Source organism: Babesia bigemina (assembly GCF_000981445.1).
Source record: "Babesia bigemina genome assembly Bbig001, chromosome : I".
NCBI lineage: Eukaryota > Apicomplexa > Aconoidasida > Piroplasmida > Babesiidae > Babesia > Babesia bigemina.
Window position 1 is genome coordinate 1,781,252 of NC_027216.1, and position 15,133 is coordinate 1,796,384.

Consider the following 15,133-nt stretch of genomic DNA (forward strand, 5'->3'; position numbering starts at 1 on the left):
TAGGCTGAATGCGCCGTGCGGTGTAACGGCGAGGCAACTCACGGTCAGACCGGCAAACAACTCGAACGCCGACGATGAACCGCATTTTCACCCTTGGCATATGTGCCATGGCCAACAAGGTCGAAAGTGCACCTATGCGATCGATTCTCCATCACCTGCGCGCGACCGGCGATTTCGAGATCATCATCTTCCCCGAGGAGGTTTGTCCATCGTTGCGCGACTCCACTTGCTCCAGACAATTCTACATCTTCCAGTCACAGAATGGCCAATCGTGGAGTGCTTAATCGCCTTCTACTCGACAAATTTTCCCCTTGAGAAGGTTCGTTGGATTTATGAGCGTCAGACCTCAATGTATGCAGGCCATCGATTACGTGAGACGCTACAAGCCTATAGTCCTGAACGACGTTGAACGACAGCGAGTATTCAAATCCAGGCTGGAAATTTACCGGGAGCTGCAGTTATGCCACATCCCGCATCCCAACTACGTGGTGGTGGACCACGAGGCCGTCAGGATGGGCAAGGCCACCTTCGAGGAAAACGAGGACTACATAGTCTACAACAACGTCAAGCTGAAGAAGCCTTTCATAGAGAAGCCTGTGGATGCCGATAACCACAACAACTGGATTTACTACCCAACCAACACCGGTGGCGGCTGCAAGAAGCTATTCCGCAAAGTGCACGACAGGAGCTCGCAGTACTGCGCCGACATCAACACCGTGCGACGCGATGGCACCTATATATACGAGGAGTTCATGTCCACCTTTGGCACGGACATAAAGGTATACACGGTGGGCTGCATGTTCGCCCATGCGGAGGCGCGGAAGTCGCCAACGCTCGACGGCAAGGTGAATCGTAACACGGATGGCAAGGAGGTGCGTTACCCAGTTATTTTGACGGCGAAGGAGAAGATCATCGCGTACCGCATCGTCGAGCATTTCCGCCAGGTGGTCTGCGGCTTCGACATCCTGCGGACCATCAACGGCCCTTACGTCTGCGACATCAACGGCTGGTCGTTCGTCAAACATAGCCGCCACCACACTGACCTTAGCCAAATTATACGCATCATGTTCCTGCTGAAGTTGCAAATGAAATACAACATAACGCTCGACAAGGTCATACCCGCTCGCATAATAACCAACGAGACCGTTGAGGCGCTGAAAAAAACGTTTGTCGACATCGACCAAACCATCGACAGGTCGGAGTCCCAGGAGGAATTGTGTTCCGTTGTGGTCGTTATGCGCCATGCGGACCGCAAACCCAAGCAGAAGGTGAAGATCATGACACAGCACCCCTTGATTCTTGGGTATTTCGATGGGGTTACGGACAAGCAGATAAACCTGAAGGCGCCGGAGGATATGAGGCGCTTTACGGCAATAAACAAGATCATATTGGAGGAACTGGAAGGAGAGATGCTTATGTGCAATTCGCCAACGTATTCCGACGATTCCAGTGACACAGAGAATCCCCAAACAAGGACACTGAGCGAGCGGTTAACGTTGCACAAGGAAATGGGAAACATGTTAAACACTTCCGAAGGATTCGCTGGCATTAATAGGAAAATACAGCTGAAGGCGAAGTTCGATGACGAAGGCAAGGTGCAACAGGTCCTAGTAGTGGCGAAATGGGGCGGTGAACTGACTTCAGTTGGTCAATGCCAAGCCGAAGACCTTGGGCGGCGGTTTAGGCAGTCGCTGTATCCAACGGACTGCACTGGACTCGTCAGGTTGCACAGCACCTACCGCCATGATTTCAAGATCTTTACGTCGAATGAGGGTAGGTGCCAGCTCACGAGCGCGGCGTTCACGAAGGGTATCCTGGACCTTGAGGGCGAGCTGACACCCATCTTGGTGGCCATGACGATCCGTGACAAGCGGGCGCAGATGCTTCTCGACGACAACATCGAGGTGCGAGAGCGAAACCAGTGCAAGAACCGCCTCAGCAGCCTCATGGAGAACTGGGGAAACAAACATGAGGTGGATAAGCTGCTGAGGAACATGGATGCAGACGAGGCGAAGTACTATCGGAAGGCTCTGGAGAAAATGAACTTTCAAAACGAGGACATGAACCGGCTCAACAAGCTGCTGAACGACTTCATGAACTCCCTCGACCACGAGATAACCAAGTGGATGTACCTCTACTCCGTCGATGAGTATGCCACCAGTGTGTTGGAGATTCTGCAGGACATGGCGACACGTTGGAAGAATCTGACAGCCAAGCTATATAAGGGGCCTGACTGTAAGTTCCAGTACACCATGGTCGCGGACATTGTTGACAACCTGCGATACGACCTTATACACCACCACACGTATCTCGGCAGTGGACTTGACACGGCGTTCGACATATACAACCTGGTTGGGCCACTGTCGGCGATACTGTCGCCATGCGAGTATGGCGTCACGCCAAGGGAGCGTTTAACTATAGGAATGAAGGTCGCGGGGAGGTTGCTGCAGAAGATCGTCCACGATGTTACGCTTCACAAGAACTCCCGTGACGTGACCAACAATGCCGTTTACCAGCAGCGCAACCGTGACCAGCTTTACGCGAAGCTGGTCGAGCAAAACGCCATCTGCCACGAACGGCGCAACTCCATCCATGAAGGTTTCGACGAGTATTACGGCAACAAATTGCCGCATGAGAGGACGTCTTCTGAACCTAGCGACTTCGTTCCGAAGTCAGAAAAATTGGACATACAGAACATGGTACATACTAATACAGGCGATCCACTGAAGAAAATCTCGCTCATCGCATCCACTTCCGCAAGCGCCGCCTCCGTGGCTGCCAGCAGCATTGCATTAGGTTCAGATGGCATCAATTGCATTCCTGACCACTCCAGAATGACATTCATCGGCGGTATTAAACCGAACGAAATGAAGTATTCCTGTCGTACCAACATGGAGGAAATATGGGATCTCCTAACGAGTGGCGCGAGACTCCCAGAACCCGTGGAGATTAATTCCGGTGGCACGTTGACGCTCAGCCGGACAAAAAGCCGGGAGCATTACAGCGACGATATGGATAACACGTCCAGTTCAGACGACAGCGACATCGTAAGACAGGAGGTGAGCGAGGCAAGGAAAATGAGTTCGGACCGCTCTCATCGCATGGTACGATCGAGATACTACGTCACTTCGGCTTCTATCCTGTTCTCATTGCTGAACTTTCTAAAGTATGCGCACTATCTCGACGACGACGCCGACAATTCGGAACCGCTGGTGCACTATAACACAAGGGATCTGCACTACCTTTCTCACGTGGTACTGCGAGTGTGGTGGAGCTGCAAAGAAAACGGGGTACCAAAATACCGCGTCGAGATTCTCGTCAGCCCCGGAGCCAGAGATGGGTTCGGGCAAAACTACGACATATTGGCCAGCAATGCGCGCTCCCAGAAGCACAAATACAGGAGGCATATTTCAAGGTTCAACCTCGACTACGTGCGCGGCCAGGTGCTGTGTAAGCACTGCGGAGATGTCATCGACCCTGCGTTCGTAAGGGCGCAATTCATGGATAACATACGGGTCAAATCCTACCAATCTGGGATGCGTCGGTCCGCATCCACGGCAAACCTGCAATACATGACAAAGAATGTCAAAGGTGCGGAGCTCGAGTTCGACCCGAAGGGAGCAGCGACAGACAATGCTGCATCTCGCGAAAGCGCGCGCAAAGGCTCGTGGTGGTATCGCTGCCAGCGATGCGCAGCATCCAATGTGTCCGCCATCATACGTGCGGCGTCAAACGTGAGGAGCACCCGTAGCTCGACCGCGTCGGAGCGTAGCGATTCTCCTGTGAAGAGCAGAAGCACCTCCTCGTCTCGGGATGCGTCATTCTCTCCAACATTCGGTTTTACGGATGAGCAGCTCAAGCAACATCGCTCTGACAACGGAGCCGCCGTACCTCCATACTGCGAACTCAGCAGGCTGGCGATAATAAACTACAATTGCGATATAAACCGTCTCGAGCAGTTGGTAAACAAGGTTAGTTTATTTTGCAGTCTGTGTATGTGGTGCTTCCTATGGATGTTTGAATTAAATGTTGTCCATAAATCATATATTTTATAGAAGTGAATGTACATAAACGTCCCAGGAGTTAATATATTTTGCAGGCAGCTAAATTCATCTTATGAGAGCCGAAATCCTATAACGTATACGCAAGCGCTACTGACCCGAAGAGCGAAAGGTCATCAGAGACGTATCCGGGGATCCATATCCGTATATATAAATGCAGCTCATATACCCTCTTATAATTCGAAAGTGCCGCAAAGAATTTTCTGCAAAACAGGAATTTTTAAGCCCATATCTAATTCATTGGCAATATTCCTTGTTGCTCCCCTTTAGACTTGCCGAGGAAAATTCATGTGGCTGGGCAGCTAGCTGCTGCTGTGGCGTTATGTATACTTCCATATAACAAACAACATATTATTAAAGTTTTTGCCGTTAGAATATACTCTTATAACGTGTTTTGGCTAATGGCCTTTGTATGCGTTCTAATTGTCATCCATCTTACGATAAATCGTTAACTGGAAAATGCTTCATCATGAAGTATCTGCTGGTTTTCTGCGCGATAATTATACAGACTATCGCATATAGTCGTGCAGCAATATGTGATTTCAATGATCCGGACAGTACATTGAGATACTATCCTCTTATCACCTGTTCAACGGATGTCAATCACTTCGCTTACAGGCCTATTATATGTCCACGAGAAGTCAATGGTATAGAATATGTTTTGCACCCTCAACCGACGCCGGATGAGCATGCTCACCTCACCACTTACGTAAGTCGCAATGGTGCACTGCGCTCTGTTCCGCTTTACGAAGTCGTGCGCTCTGAAGCCGAGAATGCACTCTTCAGGATAGAATCGTTCCCGTCGCAAACGGAATTGCACTTTGACATGTCAGATGGACAAATGTTTGTTGTCACCGATGATCGGCTGGTATTCATCTGTGGTCCACGAGACCTAGTTATGAGTGATACGCTTAAAGAAGAGCTTGACCTCCTCAATGTAACTCGCCAAAAAAAGGCATTTGCGTGGAATCACGGCGATACGTTGACAGATGAAATAGGAAAACTAGGAAGCGGATTGGGAGTGGCGTACGTGTACAGAAGTCTCTCCCATATCCCTCTTCAAGGTTGTGGGAGCCGTCCTTCACCTCTTTTTGCACCGGATAACGTGGTTAGTGAGGATGGGTTTACTGGCACGCGATCATGCGTGGCGGATTATATGTCAAACGTGCGTATTGGATTCGTTTGCGAAGGCCGTATCGAACCTAGTGATTGTTTTAAGTCACTGTTGGATGAAAATGGCAAACGAATGGAAATTGCTACTCAATTACATATGTATCAACACTTTGATGTTAATAAACCATGGGTTATTGCGCAATATTTCGATGGCTTAGCGTTACCCTCATTCAACGGCGAATGCAGGTGCATAGATCCTGAGACAGGTCACGTGAAGGCAAGGATAGAGATCCGTTCGAAAAAAGAATACGTGTGTGACATAACCAGCAAGGTCTTCCGCAACCATACGGAGGTAATCCGTGGTCCGTGGTGTTCTGTTCTACTTCATCCCGGCAGCACACTGACCATACGGTTCCCAATTGAACATGTAGGTGATTCTAAACCTGTTACGGCCTTGCGGAATCCACCGAGGTATTTGTTCAAAACTGAATTCCGACCACAGAACTTGGATTTTCTGCAACAAAATATAAACACATATCAGGCTTCTATTTACAACGTGGTATCGTATTCAGGAGCCCTGGCTGGCGATGCTCTTGAACTGGATATTTCACAGATACCCCAGGGAGTAGTAACGCTAAAGTACCACGCAGACAAACCACTCACCTTAAAAAGAAGGGTGAACTCATTTTTGTTTCACTGGTTATTGAAACCTACAGAGAATTATAACTTAGGTCCGATACGCGCGATCATCAATGTCTCTTTCGCTTTTACCCATGACTATCGTATCGTTGGTTGCGACCGAGCGGTGACCAGTTTGTTTGATCCTCATATCAGCCTCAAATATTGCTCAGTGGAATATATGGGGAATGGTATTGGGGAAGTCTACCAATGCACTTATAATTCTGAATCTAGCTATTGGGAAGCTGGGATCCGATGCCAGCCCGACGAAGAGCTTTTGCCCGGTAATTGCGCATCCGAATTATATGATCTCCATTCCAATGAAGTTTCGCCATTACCTGATTCTGTGCAACTTTCTAACAATTTTACTACTAAAGGATTTCAGGTGTTCGCGCTGGATTTAGACAAAGAAGCCGTGAGCTATGCCTGCATATGTGTCGACCGTCGTGGGTACGAAAAGAGCAGGCTTACTTTGGAATCGCACTATGATGATTATCATTATTATAGGGTACGTCATATGAGACAACGTAACATGGTGCTTCCTTATATGTTGCTGCCTTGGCGGGAGGTAGGATTATCGAGTGAGGGATTCACCTCACGAGATCGACTTATGCTATACGACGTAACACCGAGTTCCATTACAGTATATGCAGGAGCATCTTTGCGCTTGTATTGTACTGGTAATGATGAAATACTCATACACGACGAATACGTAGGGAATTATAGTGATGTGCAAACGTCTTGGCTACCAAAGCAATCTAAGTTTTTTCACTACATCATCAGGAATACGCCACAAGGAAACGAGCTCGTTAGCGTACCACATAGCGATTTCATTGGTAGCAATCCGGGGGACTTTAAAGTCGCATTGGAGGCGTCCACTGAAGATATCAATGAATTGAAGATTGAATTGCGTAAAGGCGCAGTATTGGTATCCAAAAATGTAGCATACAAAAAATACGTGCCAATAACATTCGTATGCGGTAAGACACCCGAACAATCTGAGGTTACTGAAATTGCTAGTAGTGCGATCAGTTCAGACGGCTCTCTCCAACCCATGAACAATTTAATGGGACTGTCGATTGGATACACTTGGCACATTGTCCAAGTTGTAGTGGAGACCACTGACCCGTACATGCAAGGCTGCGGCGTCACATATGCGTCAGATGAGTTGTTCAAGCCCGAGACACCTAAACTCTACGATGCGAATGGACGACAAATCGGTTGCAAGATTGACATTCAATCTGCTAAAGAAGCGGCATTCTACTGCCCAGCGCCTTACGTTCTCGACCCACCTGACTGCTTCAACCAATTTTACGTCGACGGGGAGGTAAAAAACCGAAGCGACATCAGCAAGTTGTTGGCATCATTTCGCACCAATCATTTTGTCACACTGAAGTTCGGCAATTATGGTACAGGGCGCGAGGAAACACTGCGCCAGACCCCGCCGTTGGAGTGCCACTGCGTCACTGTCAAAGGTGCCACCCTCTCTACCATCCAGATCGAGAACTACTACACCAAGTAATTGGTAACTATGGTGCGATAACTTGTTTGGCAATTAGCCACTTTAATTGTCATAGTGCATGTTGGTCGCTCTGTTGGTTTGTGTAACGGGTGACAGCGTATTTTTTTACTGTCGTGTCTTAAATGTGGTAATGTAACTCAGTATCATAGCCTAATGAAACTGCAATGTGTATAACGTCTGTGAATGCCAAAAATCCCAGGTATAAGAAATGCGAGGGATTATGTGTTACATACCTTTGTTCTGCCATTCTCTTGCTGCAATGAGGACGATGTTATGTGGTTACTTTTGTTAATTTTCACAACTCTAAAAATTTGCAATTACTACAAAACCTAACATTGGTTAACATCCAGTACGTAGTGCTGTACTTTAACTAAATCAGTTCATTTTGAAAAATTACCGTGTCACTGCCTGGCCACGTCACCCCACCCGTGGCATGGGAAGCATGGATGGTTTCGCTTGTTCACTACGTGTTCACACTGTAATACATGAAATGATCTACAATGCCACAGTAAATCACTTTTGACCATTGCGAACCACAGTAGCGGGGTTTCATTGGACTCAGCTACATCTCGCAGCCTAGTGAAACGGGTAGCGAAAAACAGTCCCATAACTCATAATAGGATTAATATATGACGAAGTATCGCATTCTTATAAAACTGTTGATGACTCAAGTAAAAACCAGAGAGGTCGGCAGGATACCGACGCAGTGCTGTTCACATGAATCAGGCACATGTCTATCACTCCATGCAACCTCAGGAGTGATTATCATTAATAGATTTTAAAAACTTAGTAATATGTTGCTCTTGATGCAACGCACTTATGATACCGCTTAGTGCTCCCATTCCCCCCTCTTGGGACGTTATAAGTCACTGAGGGGGCATGTTTACACGCCTAGGCAGCACTGCTGCCTTGTGCGGAGATGTATATGGCGGCGCTCTCGTGATCCGTTGGCGCGATTCCCACCTACATCATATGATACCGAGAAATCTGCGGCCTACCATCGGACGACTTCCACCCTGGAAGACGGTGTAGTAATGAGGCATGAAGCCCACGCTACCGAGAATGTATGCCGGCCCATCAGCCACGTTGACGTTAATTTGCATGTACGCCGGACGGTATACACCGCCGGAGACGAACGAATATTGATCCGGACGCAGTGAAGCTTCTACACCATTCCCAAACACATAGCGTATAATGGGGAAGTCGTGGAGCCTTTGCCCAGATTCACTTTCGGAATCCAGCGACAAGTATAGATCCATCAGCTGCACAAACGAGTCGTACGGCATGCTGTTGAAGGCAGTGCCCGTGTCGAAAATAGCATAGGCCGCGCCGTCACAGCAGACTTTCCGCTCACCCAACCAGACCTCCCGGAGTTCCACCTGCCAGTAGTAGCCGGTGACCACCGGTATCATTCGAATGTGGCCTTTGTGCAGATCGTCAGCGGCGCCTCCAAGAAGCACCGCAGAGTGGTGGCCGTCGAGTGAGTAGTAGAAGCTGAATATCGACGCTGCATCAAGTGCGCGCAAGTATCGCTCATATAGAGGCTCGGACTTTACTATCATGAGGTCGGGGAAAGCGAGACCGATCATTCCGTGGAAATGTGTTGCCTGCATGATTATTATCGTTCATAATGGCGTTCCCACCCGTAGGACGTCGTTGGTCGTCACGTCGGGGATGCGGCGGAGCATGGCGAAAGGCTGTGAGTGCACGGTAACACCGCCGATTGTGAAGTCCTCGAAGCCTAGCTCACCCAGAACTTCACCCGATACAAACTTAGCGCGCACATAAGACTTCTGATCCGGTGCCGAATGGAAGGTGCTGGACTTTCTGGGGTCATACTTCATAGAACCACGGCAACCGTCCGACTCACAAGCCTCATGCACAACCCAGACGTTTGTGCTGCCAGTGTCCAACATTGGCAGGAACCGTTGTTCCGGCGAGCCGATTGACGCTTCGATGACTAATACCGTGTGTCGCAGACTCCCTATTGATAGGCATGCGTTCCCAGGGGCGCGAGGGAAGATGGCCTCGTGTCGTGTTACCCCATCACTGACGCCGCCGTCAACGTGATCCGATGACGCTGGCGTTGCTTCCGATATGGGAATGCTGCCGCAATTGCGGGCATTGCGGTCGGCATGTCTTCTCGCAGTTTCATCGTCGACGCCTAGTGACCCGTTGGGGCCTCTGCCGGCGAAGACGTGGTGTACTTCGCCTGCTGCCACATTGTCCCAGTTCGATGTGTGGACTTTGACGAGATGCGATTCTGGCGATAACGAGCGAATGCTAACTTCGTTGCTCAAGCGCTCTGTCCGGCTGACGTCCCGTTGTATGGGTATGAGCGGCACAATCCTCTACGCAACATGAATGGGAGTCAAACATGCGCACACATCGCAATATTTCAATGCCTACCTTAGGTGGAGGACCCGAATATATGGTTTCCGGAGGCGCATTGCCGCTAGCCGGGCCCGCAGGCGCAGCGAACGCCTGCTGTGTCTCACGACTGCCGACCTGCGATCCTAGCGCCAACCGGCCGGAGAAGAGCGCGCACACTTGCCATACAATGGCAAGTAGGAACGACGCTCTAGCCATACTGGCCCATTGACACGGAATGCTGGCTGTCTAATAACGCTGCGACAGACTCGCACCCAGTGGCACCTAGTTCACCCGCAGACAGACACGGGAACATGGCGATATCGTGACTATGCATTTGTACAGATATTGTGATTGCATCAGTGGATCGTCCGTGGCTTTATTTGGCCGCCAGTAGGCCGCCGCTGTGCCGCGGCAGGTGTGTTAGATTAATTAGCTTAACCCTCCGTCTTCATTCTCAGGAACGCCTTCAAAGCGCTATAAGCTGCCTCAGCTTCCATTGTTAACTGTCTGATTTCGTTGGCGTCCAGCGCGTGATGCGCTGGCATGTTCTCCAGCCGCGAACACCACACCCGCAACTTGTCTAAGTGAGGCACCACGTTGACACTATTGGAAGACTTGTCATCCAGCGTCGGAACATAATCCAGGCACGTGATGAGCTCGTGGAGGATCGGGAACAGCTGCACGGGTGGCTTTATTAACTAAAATGTTGCAACCAACCTCCTCTACATGCGTGCTGCCCAGCTTCAGAGCATCGAGTAGCGTTATGAAGTGTTCACTCAGCTCGAATATGATGTACGTCTGCAAAGAAACATGGGTGAGGGTGATGAAGTATCGCCCTACCTCGCTGCGTGCTTGCGCCTTGGGCTTGCTCGTGGAGCAGATGCCGGGCGATCCCTTCTTCAGTCGGTTAAGCGCTAGTGGACAATTCAAGTTGTGTTTCTATGCGAATATGTACGCCACTAAATCCGTGCGATACAGCGCATGGCGTAGACACCTACCGCGGCGAATTCGGCGAACACGTTCGGTGTCGCTTCCTCGAGAATATGGCAGAGCGACAGCAGCTCTGTGCACTCCTGTGTGTAGTCCTCGTTGCTGGCATCGCCGGATACGAAGGCCTGCTCTAGGTGTTCCAGCGCCTGCAGTAGCGAGTAGATGTTGGCCGCATGGTCGACGTCGATGGTAGACGCCATGATTGCCTGTTCGGTAAGACTAACGGTGCCTATTGCGCGTGTTAGAGTGACGGTTGACGGCGTGATTTGCCGGCGACCTCAAGTGGCGTCGCGGCAGCTTTTTGGCGTGGAGCCAAGCGTATCACGCAGACCATTTGCAAATAACCACTGCAGAGCGAGTATATATTGCAACGTCTAAATTTACGTCAGTATAGAGGAAATTTTCAATTTAGTTGCAAGACGCACGTTGACTCCGATTGCGGTAGGGTAGGTAGTACTTGCCCCCGGAACCCGAACGGACATGCTTATGGACTGCGGCACGCATTGCAACCGAGCATGTGATATCACAGTAACAGTTATTTGGGCAGCAAGGATTCGGCATGTAAAAGCAATGTGTAAGGTGGCCGTGTAGACATCGGGGCCCCTCTAGAGACACATACACATTTCTGGAAATGACCAATTAGGCCATGCACATAGCTGTTATTTGAGCTTTAGCATCGGTGGGTTTGCCATCTGAACTCGTACGCGACCCCAATCTTCTACACACCGCTGACGATCAGGTGATGTCGTGTCGGGGCACAAGCCTTCCAGTACACATCTCATATTTACACATCGCACCATGGTTTCCCTGGTGCCGCTGATATTCATAGCTGTAGTGCTGCAGTCGTGGACGGCGGCGTTGACTGACAGCAAGCACAGACGCCACCAGGAAGATGCATCGCACGCCGACGGCAGCTACACACACACCGCGGTGAATCGCTCAAAAGGAGGCTTACAAGGAGGCGGTCGTTCCACTCACCAGCATCACAGCCATGCGGAAACTGCAGAAGACCGCCACCGTGGATATCGCAAGCTGGGAGCGCTGTCTAAGCAAGTATCGCTCCTCCAGGCTGCTCCGCACATGCTGGTAGACAAGACTGCGGACGGCACAACTGTAACGAACCCGGGAAGTCAAACCAGCTACTCCCAGACGTTGGCGTCTGCTTCAAGTACGGCAGCAGGGGTAAACGTCGAGCCACAGGGCCAAACGGCTGCAGCCTCTAACGTGGCGCCCACCCAAGGAGCGAACCAAATTGCGCCAGTAAATGGACTTGCCAACCCGGAAATAGCACCGGATAACGCAGAAGAAAACAATGGGCCAACGGATTTTGCATGTAAATTCTTGTAAGTGGCAAACGCATTATAGATCGGCATGCTGATCAGGTGGTTCCTGTTCAAAGAGTGCAACAAGCCAGCCCCCGCCACCCAGGATGCAAATGCACAGAGCAACGCTGCTACAGATATTGCAGATGACCAGCAACCGGTCCCGCCGGTGGTGTCCTCATCGTGTACCATATACGGCACCACGGTGTTATCGCTAGAGTGGGTTACCAGCTTCCGGTAGTCAACTGTTGCAGCGACTTCAAAGACCCGGAAGAAAATGGATGGATACTTGTCAACGACTCCAATGCGCCCAGAATCACGCACAACAAACAAGTCAACTTGGACAAGCCGGCGCAACTGCAGCTAAAGGCCACGCTGTGCAACGCCGCCACTTACGAGGCAACAATCAAACTGGTACGTCGCAGCATTTGAATCGTCTGAATTTCCATCTAGGGCGTTGATAGCAGCGGTGGTTTTATAATCCGAGGCTCCGATCAGGATTTCGTGGTATTCGAGATGAACACGCTGGCCAAGACCGCCACGCTCAAGAGCATCAACGGCGCGTACCAGGACATTATTAGCGAAGTGGCCTGCGTAAGCTGTTGTTCGTTGGTTAATATGCGCGGCAGGACAAAATTAACAGCCAATTTATACAGAAGGTTCAGATTAGGGACACAGGCTACAAGGGGTAAGTGAGCGCAGGAATGCCGCCATATTCTTCAGGCAAATCGATATCCTCATCGACGGCCGCAAAATTACGTCGACGTCAAGAATGCCGTACAAGTCATCCGGTTACTTCGGTAGGTTATCGTGTCTTGCAGCGCACAGTGTGCAGGATTCTACATCGCTCAAGGAAACGCAACTTTCGGAGACCTCTCCGTCGTGCCGATAAACGAATGAATCGTAATATACCCTGCAACTCACTCTGTGCATCTTATCGACGTCACTAGGGCGCCTGTGAACGGCTGAGGGCGCCCGGCGTTGCTATGGACGTTGTCTGGCGCACACGTATGCGTTACAACGGCCCCAATGTGTGCCGCCAAACGCCCATGCGGCACATCAACACACCTTTCAATATTGCGAAATCAGCAAAATGGCGGAGTTGCTCAACGATTACGATGTACACACTCGTGTTATGGCAATGCGGGAACGCGTAAGACGGCGTGACCCTGCGCAACGGGAATTTCTACAGGCGTTCGAGTAAGCGCTGACTTCCATCCAACACACCTGTTATAGTGAGGTTGTGGAGTCGTTGATGCCTGTTTTCAAGCAGAATGTGCGATACATCGATGTGCTCGAACACATCGCCGAGCCTGAACGGATTATTGTTTTCCGAGTTCCTTGGACAAATGATGCAGGACAAAAGGTGGCCACACGACTTATTGACTCATAACGTGGTTTCAGGTATACAACCGCGGATTCCGTGTGCAATTCAGCTCCGTTCTTGGTCCTTACAAGGGTGGAATCCGCTTCCATCCGTCAGTCAACATGAGCGTCCTGAAATTCCTGGGCTTCGAACAAATCTTCAAGAACAGTCTTACGACCTTCAATCTGGGAGGCGGTAAGGGTGGATCCGACTTCGATCCAAGCGGAAAGTCGGAGAACGAGATCCGAGCATTCTGTCAGTCGTTCATGACAGAACTTCAGAAGCACATAGGTGGGTGTTGCCAATATGTAAAATATACAGTGCAAAGGCCCCAACACTGACGTGCCGGCGGGCGACATTGGAGTTGGAGGACGTGAGATAGGTTACATGTTCGGACAGTACCGCAGGTTGCGGAACACGTTTGATGGCGCGCTTACCGGGAAAGGCTACGAATGGGGAGGCTCCAACATTAGACCGGAAGCAACGGGATACGGAGCTGTGTACTTCGCCAGTGCTGTGCTGGAGGACAGATTCGGGATGAGCATCTCCGGCAGGCGATGCATCGTTAGCGGCAGTGGCAACGTTGCGCAGTACGCCGCGGAAAAACTAATTGAGCTCGGTGCAGTAGTGCTGACTCTCAGCGACTCCAGCGGGTTTCTGCACGAACCAGAAGGGTTCACAAAGGAACAGCTGCAGGTGGTCATGCAACTCAAGAACCCGGCCCGCAAGCGACTGAGCGAGTACCTCCAGTTCTCCAAAACGGCGTCCTTTCATCCCAACGAAAAACCATGGGGAGTACCAGCGGAAATCGCGTTCCCTTGTGCCATGGAAAACGAAATCGTCGTTGAAGACGCTCTCCGCCTAGTAGACGGCAACGTGAAGCTAGTGGTGGAGGGCGCCAACATGCCGACGCACAACGATGCTGTAAAGCTACTAAAGGAACGAGGAGTCGTTGTATGTCCGGGCAAAGCAGCTAATGCAGGTGAGTATCAAACACTGCCGTGCTCACCACACGTAGGAGGAGTGCTAGTCAGCGGACTTGAGATGTCGCAAAACAGTCAACGAGTTAGGTGGACGCGCGAGGAAGTTGACACGCAGTTGCGCAACACCATGCAAAAAATATATGTCCAGTGTAAGGATGCTTGCATGCAGTACAATGTAGAAAACGACATAGTGGCAGGGGCCAATATTGCAGGGTTCCTCAGGGTCGCAAATGCCTTCATTGAACAGGGCTACAATTAAACATCGATGGTGTAGTAATTCAACAGTCCAAGAATGATATTTTGAATGTTCCAACGTCTAATAAACGCGGTAAATACCGCCTGATGCCATATGCTGAAAAAATGCTTCGAAGGCAGCGACCATGGCTGGATTATCAGAGTGAAACACATCTCTTATGAACGGCATATATGGCAGAATTTTTGAATTGTAATGTAAATGATTTACATAGCTGCAACCTTTATTAAGTACATCCGATAAGCGGTCACTCTAGCTGTTTTTTGTTCGCAGTTTAGAGTGTACGATGACTACGTAACTACAGCCAATTTTCGGCTCTTCAGGGCTATCTACTCACGATGGTAGTATTGACTGCCGGTTCCACGTCGTACTGTTGTTGATCATAACTAGTCTTATCCATGCTGTTATCCGTGCTGCTATCCAGCTGGGGCAAGAGTATCACTCATGGTCCCGCGATGACTCCTATCAACCG

The 15,133-nt window shown here is 50.1% G+C and overlaps 6 protein-coding genes across 6 annotated transcripts; 4 read left to right on the forward strand and 2 right to left on the reverse strand.

The window, feature by feature from the left end:
• Nucleotides 1-74: 74 nt before the first annotated feature.
• Nucleotides 75-4,055, forward strand: BBBOND_0108000 (histidine acid phosphatase superfamily protein, putative; the record flags this gene model as incomplete). Its single annotated transcript, XM_012911234.1, has 3 exons — nucleotides 75-200; nucleotides 236-319; nucleotides 360-4,055. The coding sequence occupies 3 exons, from the start codon at nucleotides 75-77 to the stop codon at nucleotides 4,053-4,055; spliced, it is 3,906 nt and encodes a 1,301-aa protein (XP_012766688.1).
• A 475-nt stretch (nucleotides 4,056-4,530) lies between these two features.
• On the forward strand, nucleotides 4,531-7,374 carry BBBOND_0108010 (hypothetical protein; the record flags this gene model as incomplete). Its single annotated transcript, XM_012911235.1, has 1 exon — nucleotides 4,531-7,374. The coding sequence occupies one exon, from the start codon at nucleotides 4,531-4,533 to the stop codon at nucleotides 7,372-7,374; it is 2,844 nt and encodes a 947-aa protein (XP_012766689.1).
• An 883-nt stretch (nucleotides 7,375-8,257) lies between these two features.
• Nucleotides 8,258-9,963, reverse strand: BBBOND_0108020 (aspartyl protease, putative; the record flags this gene model as incomplete). The annotated part of the gene is given in 4 exon segments (XM_012911236.1): nucleotides 8,258-8,337; nucleotides 8,354-8,981; nucleotides 9,018-9,725; nucleotides 9,784-9,963. The coding sequence occupies 4 exon segments, from the start codon at nucleotides 9,961-9,963 to the stop codon at nucleotides 8,258-8,260; spliced, it is 1,596 nt and encodes a 531-aa protein (XP_012766690.1).
• Nucleotides 9,964-10,181: 218 nt separating this feature from the next.
• Nucleotides 10,182-10,937, reverse strand: BBBOND_0108030 (vacuolar sorting protein 28, putative; the record flags this gene model as incomplete). The annotated part of the gene is made up of 3 exons (XM_012911237.1): nucleotides 10,182-10,424; nucleotides 10,465-10,686; nucleotides 10,746-10,937. The coding sequence occupies 3 exons, from the start codon at nucleotides 10,935-10,937 to the stop codon at nucleotides 10,182-10,184; spliced, it is 657 nt and encodes a 218-aa protein (XP_012766691.1).
• Nucleotides 10,938-11,535: 598 nt separating this feature from the next.
• On the forward strand, nucleotides 11,536-12,959 carry BBBOND_0108040 (membrane protein, putative; the record flags this gene model as incomplete). Its single annotated transcript, XM_012911238.1, has 6 exons — nucleotides 11,536-12,080; nucleotides 12,120-12,278; nucleotides 12,314-12,473; nucleotides 12,513-12,718; nucleotides 12,753-12,859; nucleotides 12,895-12,959. 6 exons carry the CDS (start codon nucleotides 11,536-11,538, stop codon nucleotides 12,957-12,959), a joined length of 1,242 nt encoding a protein of 413 aa, XP_012766692.1.
• Nucleotides 12,960-13,152: 193 nt separating this feature from the next.
• BBBOND_0108050 (glutamate dehydrogenase, putative) lies at nucleotides 13,153-14,667 on the forward strand (the record flags this gene model as incomplete). The annotated part of the gene is made up of 5 exons (XM_012911239.1): nucleotides 13,153-13,259; nucleotides 13,296-13,425; nucleotides 13,464-13,716; nucleotides 13,754-14,407; nucleotides 14,444-14,667. The coding sequence occupies 5 exons, from the start codon at nucleotides 13,153-13,155 to the stop codon at nucleotides 14,665-14,667; spliced, it is 1,368 nt and encodes a 455-aa protein (XP_012766693.1).
• Nucleotides 14,668-15,133: the final 466 nt, after the last annotated feature.